The following is a 12091-nucleotide window of genomic DNA, read 5'->3' as shown; positions in this document are numbered from 1 at the left end:
TGTCTTTCATTGCTGCCAGAAGCTCACCCAGCACCTTTGCCTTCTGCACAGACTCCAAGGATTGCTCTAAAATGCAGGAAGAGTCTGGGAACTGATGATTAGCACTAGCTCTGCTCAAGCCTGCAATTTTGACACAAGTATGCTTCAAGTCCCCTGGAGAAAAGGGACACATTTGCCTGGCCTCTGGCTTTAACATCTGACCAGTTATTAAATTAGAAAGAAGCCTCTGCCCAACTAAAGGTGCGAGATGATATGCCAAAGGCATTAGTACAGATTTTTATTTAACAGTAAATGTGAGGTAGAGAGAGATAGAAAAAAGACAAGTGGAGGGAGGGGGAGAGAGAGAGAAGGGACAAAGAGTGACTGAGAAACACAATAAACATCAGAAATATTACCACCCCACAGGTTCCAATAACAGCCTGTTGGTTCTCGTCGGCAGTTGCAGTCCTGTTAATGTGTATCTATCAAGTGGGGAGGAAAGAGTCCACAAAATACCAAGTCCACAGGGTTTATATTATGCTGAGTCTAGGTGGAAAGGCCCCCTGTAATGGCCTTGGATTATGTATTACTGGATCATGGGACATTCCACGAGTCATTGACATCTTCTAAGATGTTGCAGCTGTCTCCTACCCAGTATAGCTCAATCATAGTCCATCATCCCAGACAAATACCTTCATCCTATGGTACTTCAGAGCTGAGCCACTGTGTAAGGGAAGATACTGGCATAGTAAGAAGGACTATCCCACTTTGCAGGATTTGCACCTTATCAGCCTCTTTTCTTACCTGGAAAGCCAGTTTGTAGCCTCAGGTGTGCACATGCACCTGCACCAGGGAGGCCACTGTGCATCACTAGCACTAGCCAGCCGATTGTTTGAGCCAGTCCAGTCTCTTGCAGCACCTGGGCAGTTACTGCAAATGGCTGAGTGTTTGAGTCATTCATCTGTAGCAGGCCAGTCTCTCACAGGGGAACAGGCAAGGTGCATCTGTGAACACAGGAGAGCTCTGGAGAGTTCTACGAGCAGGGAAGAGGTGGAAAGCAGTGCCAAGAAAGGGAACAATAAAACAAAGCCATGTTCTAGATTGCGAAGTTTATTGAATATCAAGTTCAATTAAATACAGTGTAACAGCTTCACAAAAATTTATTCATATAAAAAGGTAGAGTGTCACAGCAGCATTTAATGCTTTTCTCACTATCTGTCAACTCAAGTCCTTGAAATAGTGGGCAAAACCCAAAAATTCTTTCAGTCTTGATTCATCTCAGTACAATCATTCTTACTTTTCCAGAACTGGGACTTTGTTCTGTACTCTGCTGGTGACTTTTACAAATGGGAAATGACAAATCGTATCTCAACTAAAAACTGGTAATTCCCTGAAATAAGTAGAACTGCTTATATGGTTGCTATCAATTTTCCACCACATCTGGGCTACAGACACATCCTCAGCTGGAAGCAGCAACAAAAAGATTGGGTATCCAATCACACAAGTTCTGGAGACTACTGAGGAAAGTGGGTAATATTAATGTTACTTTTTTCCCCCTCCCACTGGAAGTGTTTATAGGTGTACCTCAAGTATTTAAGCAAGAGCTGCAGAAGCCTGAAGCTGCAGCAATTTTTCATTCAGGAATCAACACCAATAGCATGAGTGGTAATGAGTCTGAATATCTCTCATGATATTCAAGTGTATTGTGACAGTGACTCATCATGAGCCCAGGTTGCCCATGGACACTGTGGAGTTTCCATTTTTGAAGTAATTCAAAAACCAACATAGATGTGGGAAACTAGCTAAAGGTGGTTCTCCTGGAGCAGGAGGGCTAGAACAAATAGCCCCCAGAGGTCCCTTCCAACTTTACTCATTCTAGGATACAAAATAAAAAATACCAAAAAGACCATAAAACAAGTCTTGGCACTACTACTCACTCACAGTCATTTTAAACCTATGTTGCATAAAGTGACAACAATATAAAGTGCCGTTTTCTCCAGCTTGAACACCACTATAAGTTAATCAGCAGAAATTAGTCACTGCATCAGGACTCAAGCACTGGGCTCAAAGCACATCAAATGATGTTCCTAAGCATTGAAATAACACTGGAGAAGTTAAAACACATTGAGTGAAAGGATTAAACAGAACAAAGGGAATGCATTTGTAAAAACACAGAACATGAGCGGATCAACATAATGCAGCTACTGTAAGAGGAAACATTTCTGACAGTTTTGTCAAGCTCAAGAATCCAGATTGGTCAATCTTCTGGTCAGAAAAAACAGACGTAGCTCTTACTGTGAGTACAAAAGAACTTAGGTATGCTGAAAAAACCCAACAGGTGAGTGCACTGTGCTTGACATCCATTTAACAGACTTACATTTTATAGTCAGACTAAAACAAGTTTTCAAATATGAAGTGGGGAGAAAGGAAACCATAGATGCTCTAGAAAAGCAAAAAAATGTCCAGAGCCTTTCCACAGTATTTCATTCAAATCATATAGTTTTTGGTTAAAACATCACGGTACTCCTCTATTGCTCTGCAAAGAGGATCCTGGTCCAAATGAAGTTTTTTTGAAGATCCAGCACATCCAGTTTCAAGTTCAGCAGTAGCTGTGGGGAAATGACACCAGATTCCTTACATTACTTTTACAGCATACTGGCAAAATTAAGGTACTAAAAGAACATTTTACATGACACGCGAGTCTGCAATCCTGAATGAGACTTTAAAATTTCCAAGGACACCAAACAAGGGAAGTGCTGGGCAAAAAGGAAGAAACACATTTTGAGCACATTTACTTATCAGTCAACAGCATTTGGAAAGCCAGTGACAGACATTCTGGAGGCTACACAGTGGACATCTTCCAAGAGTCCACACGACTCCAGTGGCCCCTAAGAGCGCTTCTTAACGTAGCCCCTGCGGAGCTCTTCAACCTGAAGTCTTTGCTTTCCTTCAACGTTCCAAGCCCTGCATTACTGGAACACTACAACTACATAGCTGCAGTCCCTGCAAAGCAGTGACTCTGGAGGAGCAGCTATCATGAAGCAGGTGGATCTCCTCTTTGGACGCCTGGCCTCAAACTGTAGAGAGTGTTTTATGCTGCATGTCACAAGCACTCAACTCGTGTTTGCCTAAACACTACTGAACAATCTCTTCCTGAAGAAATGTTGTCTTTTGTCCCTGATCATGTGCTTCTTACTTATTCAAAACAAGAATGCCAGCACCTAAGCTACAAAGACAAGCCATGAATTGTAGGAAGAAAAAGCAAGATCTAACAGCAGAGAACATGTATGGTGTGCTTTAGTACTGAATGCAATCCAGTACAGGGAGGGAAGGGATGGCTGAAGTCTCTGAAGATCTGTAAAAATTTAAAAAATCTGGGGGCTTCTTTGATGTTTTTGCTGGAAATTCACTCTAGTGAAGGGCAATTTCATCTTAAACTGAGTGCTTCTGTTTGAGCCAGTGGATGAATTTTCTTTTTGTTTTTACTTTTTTTTTCTAGGCAAGTGCATAACATTCTATGCAATATTTTGGGAAGTAGTTTTTCCCATTAAATTTCACATACCAAAGTGGAGAGCTAGCAGAAAATAAAATCTCTACTTCGCAGAGGAAGTTGAAAACAATGGCTTGAAAGCTGTCAAGACTTAGGAACAGTCACCTTTTTAGTTCAAAACACTCCGAATGTAATGACACATTACCTTCTTTGAGTTCCTTCGTGATTTTTTCATCCAGTTCCTGTCGTACCTAGAATTATACATCAAATATACAGTGAAGATATAATATCACCCCAATGTAGCTGCTAAAACTCCTAAAACATTCTTACACCCATCACAGACAAAGCCATGAAACCTAAAAATATCATGCAAACGGAGATTCTTGGCCTGTGATGGCCAAGAAGATGCCAAAGGCCTTGGACCACGTGAGCTATGTGGAAAGGCTGAGAGAGCTGTGAATGTTTCTTTCCTGGAGTAGACAAAGCTCAGGCAACCTTGTCAGTGTGTATTAACTACCAGGAGGGGGGAGTAACAGAGATGGAGCCAAACTCTTCTCAGTGGTGCCAAAAGAACTGAGTTCCCCCAAGCCTCAAGTGTTTTTCAAGCATGGACAAGCAGCAGTAAAATCCTGGGGAAAAGGGATCCCCCTAAAACGTGACATGAGACATGGGGAGCGGAAGGAAGAAGGAAATCTAAGGAAGCTTAGACCAAAAGATGACCTAAAGCAGCACCAATCCTAAGCAAAGCTGCAGTAGTTGAGCTGTTGGAAGAAAACACTTTCCCCGGTTTAGGAAGCTTTCGCAATAAGCAGAAGGTGTACAGGAGCCTCTGCAACATGTGAGGATTTATCACGAGAAGAAAAAGGTCTTGTTTGCCTCTTCTTTCTTTCAGTAACATGTTGTGATTCTCATCCCACCCGAGAAAAGAGAAATAGGTGGAAATGAAACCAACACATGGATTTCTCTGGAAAGGAATGAAAAGGCCTTTGCATGAAAATCCACCTTTGAGGACTCTGACAGTGTCTCCACTGTCCTCCTGCCCCCTCTGGAGAAGGCATCGAGTACCAAGGCCTGAACAACAGGCCCTGACTGAGGCCCAGAGCCAAAGTTGACCTATAGATGGACCTTCCAAGCAAATGTTATCTATAGATATTTGCTCCCTAACAAAGCTTATATGTTATATGTGTGCATTTATTGGCAGAACATGTATTTATCTTTCCGCATCTAGAAACGTGATGAGGCCACATCTGGCCTACCCAGGGGGATATAGGTTCAAAGACAGCTCCCTGGGTTCCTCCGTGAGCCCTGGCCAGGCTCTGGGAGAAAGCCAACAGCAGAATTAAATCACACATTCTGTCAGCTTGTTTGTTTAACAGCATAAAAGCTGGGCTACTGTCACAGCCAAGTTGGGAGAGCCTGGTGGCCTGCAAGGTGGACGCACCGCAGGAGTTCCCGGTTACCCTGGTTCTCCAGTCCTTCACTGTGACACCTTCCCCCTACAGCTGAGGTGTCCCAGACTTGGACAAAGTATTGCAGTAACTGGTGATGCCTCTTTCTTTATCACGCTAGGCATTCTTTTGTAGTAATCATTAGGTGCATTGCTTAGCCTGTCCTTTAGAATTCTTTGCTAATGATGATGTGCTTTGATTAGCTTAGCATATCCTTGCGGAATTCTCTGCAGTTTTACTGCAGAATTTTCCTGAATTCCACTATTCCTCAAGTCGCTGTCTGTGTCCTGAGCAGGTACCTCTCACTGCTTAGCTCTTCAGGCAGTAACATGCTGGGTCACCTGCAGCACTCACCATCTCTGTCATTCTGTTTCACGAAGTGATGTTGACTTACTATTTCCCCACGGAGCTTCTTGCGCACAGAGCACGCTGCATCCTCTAAGACTCCATGAGATGATACTCAGAGTCTAGGAACTCAACTTGAGAGCAGTACTGCTACTGCACACGCAGCTGCTGTTGCTACCCAGAACTTTCTGACTGTCAGGACAGACAAGGGCAGAAAAGAGCCTTCTCCTCTACTTTAACCAAGTTCCATGAGAAGAGATGAAATCCATACATAGGGTGCCATCTTACAGAAGCTGAACTACCACAGCAGCCGTAACTTCACAACGACATCAAGCACAGAACTCCTCAGCAGCAAGTCACTCTTTCACTCCGGGAAAAGGGCAACTTCAAAGCGTTTCCGGCTTTAGGCCAATGTGAATGCATCAGTAAGATTTGGAATCAAATCCTAGCAGCACAAATAGACAAAACATTTCCAGTAGCACTCCAGCTTAAACCCTACAGGCTACAAACCTTGTCACATATCTGGCTGCAGAAAAGAGAGAGAGAAGGATTTTGGTTAAGGAGCTGAAGAAGAAAGAAAAAGAACCTGAAGTTCAAAGGTCTTCAGTGAGACACAAGAACATGGACTGCCTGTACATGAGGCAAGGAAAAAAGCTCACTATAGACAGACCACTAAAATGCAAGAGGGCAGATGGAAAATGAAAGCAGAAGAGGAACAGAAGTTGAGAGAGAGCATAGGCAGCTGACATTCCCCTACTCACAATCTGTAGGGAAACTGGTTTCATAAATCCACCAGTTCACACTGGTTGCAGCTCACAGAGTTCACTATTCTGGTCCACGTCAAAGACACTCACATTCATTTGCACCAGCCTTTGGCACAGCTGTTAGCATTGAAGCTTGACAGTTTGCAAATATAACAAGCGGCCTTGAGTCCCAAAATCTTCTTGCAATACTTGCAGCAGACAGACACTGCCTGCCTTGGGCTATGCAGTAGGTTTCTGGTACACGGACCACCAACAGTACTTCCTATTTATGACTTGGAAAGGGAAGACCAGGTTTTAAGACTTTCCTTAACACATTGAACATTGAGGTACTTGAGGCTAAAGGTGGTGCCGTGGCAGTCTCAGTTGCTCCCTAATTGATGATTTCAGGAAGACTTATCACAATAGAATGAGCAGCTCAATTTACTATGAGCGAGGATAAATTCACAGCAGGAAATCTGAGTCCCAGACAGCAGACTTCTGCTTTGATTGAGAGAAATCTGGCATGCTGAGATTTCCATCTTTCTCTAAGAGGACCTGGTTGAAATGGTAAGAAATAGGCAAGTTTTCTGTGGGTATGGCAGTTGTTTAACTCACCCTTACTCAAGGAATAAAACTTCACAGTTTTATACAGCATTAGAGCTCAAAGGGAATCCTAAGAGGACAAACTGTGTATATGAGAGTGAATTATCCTCAGCTCCTCTGGTGACAACAAACTGAAAGTCTCCATAGGTTGTGATCAAGAAGAGAGAGAACTTCAGGGGACTAGGTCCTACCAACAAAACTGCTCTAGGAAGGAAAGATGTTAGTATAGAAGTCTCCAAATTAAGAAGTAAATCCTCTCTGGACATCAGTAATTGAAGACTGGGAAAATGTCATATATAATTGTTCAATAACTTCCTTGAGAGTATGTTCAAACTTGTGAGACACATATGCTCTGGAAAGAAAGTGTATGGGAGTCAGGACACTGAGAGGGAACAGTATCACTACTCTCAGTTCTAATGCAGACTTGTCTTAGAATCAGCTCAGATGTTTTTCACATCTGAAGTGGATCTGGAAGCATTTTTCACAAAACACTGAAGAGGCCTATATAGCAGTTTGAACTTTGCATGTTATTAGCAGCTGCTAATAAATAAATAAATTAATAAAACAATGAGCCATGAAATAGCCTGGAGAAATATCTAATTTCTGAAATTAAATTTCCCTACTTAAGGGAAGGCAGCAAACCCCTGAAGGTGTCTATCTTGATACTGACAAAACTTTGAGATTCTCAGAGAGTTCCAATGTCTTCTAGAAAATGAAAACGGAAAACACTACCTGGAAACTGTGGCTGTAATTGAGTATCAGGAATCTATCTGTCCTTTCTTTCCCTCTCTTGTTCTGTACTCCCTACTCCTCCTGGTCTCCTCTTTATTTCCCTTTCACAATGGGTCCCTGAATTTTCCTTCATGTTCCGCACTGAAGTGTAAGAGCAAAGTTACACCATCCCATCCATATCATCCTATTTTTGAAGTATCCTTTTGTTGGTATTAACATACTAAATCAAGTTCTGTGAAGAAACCGCTGGACTGAAGACCCAGGAAGAAGAAAAAAGTGTCTCAGAGATGTGTGATGGGTTTTGTCACTCAGCATGATGTTAGCCATTTTAAACAAGTTAGCCAAATCAAACACTGGAATTTCATGTTGACCTTAGCTAGGAACTCCCTATGCCACAGTACTCCTTGTTACACCTTCTCTTGTAAAAGAATGTTATGACACAGTTCACTGCATTAACTTAACTACTTTATGCCCTTTGACCATCTTGAAAATTTTTACAACTCTGATGACCAAAAGTCTTCAGCCTTACAACGTACAGTTGTGCACTGTTCTAAGGATTAGCAGTCGCTTTGGCCTATTAGACAATAGACCATGGAACAAGAAATGGATTTGAACTTCAGGCTAAAAAAGATAACCTTGCCTACACTTGCTTCTCTGCAGCAGCAGTCGACAATGGTCTTTCAAAATGCTTACCTTGGCCACAAAGGCTGCAACTCTGTTTCTTGAGGATAATGTGTTCTCAGTTGGGCTGAGGAAGCTTTCTCCTAGACTGAGACTTCTGTTCAGTCCCAAATGTTGGCCAAGATTTCCCAGTGCAGTTGAATACAGAACTGGAGTCGCAGCCAGACCTCCACTGACAATGCTGCTTGTGATTAATGATTTGCTTTTATGGCGCTCCCGGAGGAGCTTAGCGTTGGCTTCCTCAAGTCTCTCGTTAGCTCTGAAACATTCCGAAGCACACAAACATGGCTAGTAGCACTTTCCCAAAGTTACTCTCCAGGGCCTTGACTATTACTTGACTTCTGAGATGAACAGCCTCCAAAAAATAGCACATCACTTGACCTGAGCTTGTTTGGAGGGCTGGTTTCTAAGACGTTACACTAGGTGCAAGGAGCAGCAAGTGTCACCAGTGCTTAGGACTGCTCAGCATGAGGGCTTCAAAGCCTCCTGTGAAAGCCATGTGTTTCCATAGAGCTGCTTCTGGAAGGCACATCACCTCCGTAACAACTCAGGGCTGGCCCCATTCCCAAAGGAAGCTCAAAGCTCAGAGCCACTGCTTAAACAGAAGCCAAAAAAGACAATTTCTGGTTTTACTTCACAGAACAGAAATCTGTTCTCTGAGAGGCCTACCCTTATTCAAACAATAATGGACATGAAATTCATTTTTTCTGTTGTACAGAGGATGTGATTATAGAGACTGGTAAAAAACGCTGCCCGTTAAAGCAACATCAACTTGGAAAGTATCCTGTTAATGCCATGATCAGCTGTGTTCCTGCTGAAACACTAAAGAGAAATGAAGGCCTTCTGAATGGGAAGGGTCTTACAGTACTTTTCCCACAAACATGCCATCATAGACTTTCAATGTTGACTAGGCACAGAACAGGAATTAACAAGAAACATGCATGAGGAAAAAGGAGTTTCTTATTACCAGTCCAAAGAAAGCACAGACTTACCTTTCCAGCTTCTTTGCTAAGCATCGTCTAGTTTTCACTTCCTCCAGATACAGTTCCTTGTACTTTTCCACTTCTGCCTGTGCACATTCTTTTGGAAAAGTATTGTCTTGTTGAGTATTTTTTATCTTGTCCAATTCACATTCAAGATCTCTAATTCTGTCTTTTAGCTGGTTTCTCAGAGAAGCATGATGACTTGCTCTGATGTGTTCTAGTCTGTCCTGGGAGGCTGCCTGTGCCTGAAAGAGACGGTGCACCTTCAACCACCTCAAAGGAGAATCCTCGCCACCTGTCAATTGCATGTACCCAAGTTCAAGGGCCCAACTTGGCTCAGAGAGGCACCTGTGCCTCCTCACTACCATCAGCAATCAAGGCAGACCCCTGGAGCTATTACTACTAAGTAATTCTTTTCACTCAGAACAAAGCCCAAATCAATACTATTATTCAAAGCTACTAATGAAAGGCCACTATCTCTGTAGGACAGGCATGGAGAACAGGATTCCTCAAAGACCTTACAAGGATGCTTCATCTCCTCCTGATCTCCAAACCTGCAACTTCAGTCACTTACTTTCTGAGCACTATCCCCTGTACAAGGAGAAAATCAGACCTGTAGGCCTGGTTGTGACAGCTGGAATGTGCAAAACCTCTTCGAGGACAATGGGAAGCAGACCTGCAGACAGACACAACCCCAAGCACTGTAGAATGGAAACCTACCTTGGGCAAGCTTTTGATTCAGGGACCTGCTGGCACATTACACACCATAAGAACAGTCCTGCCCAACCGTATGCCCTTCTCCCACCACCCTTCAGCACAGACACAAGTACTACACTAACACACAGAACTGGGCACCCAAAGCAAAACACCAAAAAATGGTGGCCACAACTGAAGTATACAGAGTGCCTAAAGACACACATCAGAAAGTCACTCACTTGCAAAAACAGATTGACTTCTTGTAGTTTTTGTCTTATTTCTTGGCTTGCTCGTTCATCAACCTCTCTTTTATACTGTTCTATTTGGCTGTGATCTATCATGTTAGTCTCCAAGTGACGTTGGAGTTTTGCCACCTCTTCTTTCAGCTGGCATTTGCTCTTCTCCAGTTTTTCACAGTTCCCATGCAAGGTAGATAGCTCTTCTCGCAGATCCCGGTTTTGTGCTTCTAGCTGCATGCTTTTTTTAGACTCCATGTCCAGCTGCTGGGAAAGTTCAGCAACCTGTACACAGAAAAAAAAACCCAACAACTCAGAGGCATCTAAAGGCAGTGAATTCTGCTAAAATCACTAAAGGAGTTGCCCATGGAGACTATTTATCATCTGAACACTCAGTCTTAGAAACTTAATGTAACTGGGCTCTTCTTTTCCAACAAGATCAACCTTCACATCATTTGTGATAGGATGGGAACCCTGAGGAATCCTTTTGCGGTTCTTCATGCAAAAATGCTATTAGCTTCTGGACTAAAAATGAGTCACCACAAAGGCAGGAAATGATTCTACAATGATGCCTTCTAAAGCCGAGCCTAACTATGAAATGTGGCTTCTCTAGCAACAGATCTGAGTAATGACTGAAGAAATATATGAAGTTTACATGCTACCACTGAACAGCCAGAGCAACTTCATCTCTGGCAACAATACTTCTGGGTCCCCATGCCAAGATGGGCTGAGACAGCTACCTGTGACCAATAAGTTACAGCACTTCTCCTATGTCACCTCTCCTCATCGTATCCTGAGTTGCAACAACACTTTTCTGAAAGGGAAAGTACCAAATGCCTCTGGCCGAGCTCGTGCACAAGACAGGGCTCAAGGGTTGCTCTTGCTGTGTGAACAGCAGTGGCATTCCTCCCCTCTCTTCCAGAGAAGGAACTCGTCTGTCAGACCTAGGTGATGCTGCCACAGCCTCACACTTCAGCCAGGCCTGACCCTCACCCTTGGACATGACATCCTGGTAAGACAGCAGAACTGCCCATCCCTAAGGCCTGGCCTGAGGACCTGCACTCTTGGCTGACCCCGCTTGCTATCTCCAGACCTGTTCTGTTCTTCTTGGTGAGTGCCTGTATGGCAGCTCCCTGGCCCATGAGGTCATGGACTCTGCCAGCCTTGCTGCCACTCTTGGCTTGCCCTTCCTCTGCAGTACAGTCTACCCCTCCTGTGCCATTGCAGATGCTGCTTTGCACTTAAGGATTGCATCTTTACCCATAATGACAACGACATCAGTAGTAGTTATAGTCACTTGCTTCTTTAACAGTAGAAAAAGCAGTGAGAGAGATCAATCAAATCTAAAATACAGCCAAGGAAAGAAAATCATCAACATGACAAGAAATAGAGAAAGCTTCACATAGGTTTGAAAAGAATTAACACTACAACCAAACCAACCCCAAATTAAGCAGAGCTCACCTTTGTTCTCAATCTATCAACTTCACTGACCATTTCAGAATATCTGCTCTTCATTTCCCCCTTCAAATTAAGCTGTGACTCCACTTCTCTCTCCTCATACACCCTTATTTTCTTCGTAGCTCTACTGAGAAGTCTCTTCAACCTATACAGCAGATTAGTTCAGAAAACAGCGAAATATAGGAATAAGCAACCTTTCCCCTATGCTCTCAAATAAGGAGTACAGACATAGCTTTCTTCATCTTTAACATACTTGACAGTACCAGGAATTGCTGAGAAAAGATCTGCTCTTTTTGTGCCACAAATCACCTGGTGCATCCAAATTTCAGATGAAAAGAATTGAAGACTTTCTTCCCCACCCCCAGAGAACTGCAGGGCAACCTGGACTGACAATTCCTCTTGCAGATCTAAGTAAGTATAGGCTCGTGCACAGACGTACCTTGCAGGAACTAACATGAGACTTCATTTAGCTCACAGAGTATGTATGCCTATTCTTACATTACAGTTCAATAAAACTGGACTTGAATTCAGGGGTATCTCTTCACCATGTCAAAAAGCCATACCTCTTAAAGTCTTTCTGCAATTCTAAGTTTCTTCTCATTTCTTGGTCCAGACGGAGTTCAACTGGGCGTTTTAACTCTATCAGTTTCTTCACCTTCTTTCTTTCACTCTCACACTTTCAAAACAGAAAAGACAC

General features: G+C 43.1%; 1 protein-coding gene across 5 annotated transcripts in view; it reads right to left on the bottom strand.

The window, feature by feature from the left end:
* Positions 1–1073: 1073 nt before the first annotated feature.
* ANKRD26 (ankyrin repeat domain 26) overlaps positions 1074–12091 on the bottom strand; it is a 51391-nt gene continuing 40373 nt past the window's right edge. For all 5 annotated transcript variants that reach the window (XM_088165430.1, XM_088165435.1, XM_088165431.1 and 2 more), the window contains 7 exons: positions 11958–12070; positions 11398–11539; positions 9940–10221; positions 9014–9249; positions 8034–8280; positions 3675–3720; positions 1074–2588 (listed from right to left, as the gene is read on the bottom strand). In XM_088165430.1, coding sequence (XP_088021556.1) covers positions 2467–2588; positions 3675–3720; positions 8034–8280; positions 9014–9249; positions 9940–10221; positions 11398–11539; positions 11958–12070 — 1188 coding nt within the window. In that variant the 3' untranslated portion in view covers positions 1074–2466. The remainder of the gene's footprint in view (positions 2589–3674; positions 3721–8033; positions 8281–9013; positions 9250–9939; positions 10222–11397; positions 11540–11957; positions 12071–12091) is intronic.

The sequence above is a fragment of the Sturnus vulgaris genome, chromosome 5 (assembly GCF_052056855.1).
Source record: "Sturnus vulgaris isolate bStuVul1 chromosome 5, bStuVul1.hap1, whole genome shotgun sequence".
Lineage (NCBI taxonomy): Eukaryota > Metazoa > Chordata > Aves > Passeriformes > Sturnidae > Sturnus > Sturnus vulgaris.
This window is presented reverse-complemented; position numbering and strand designations above follow the sequence as displayed.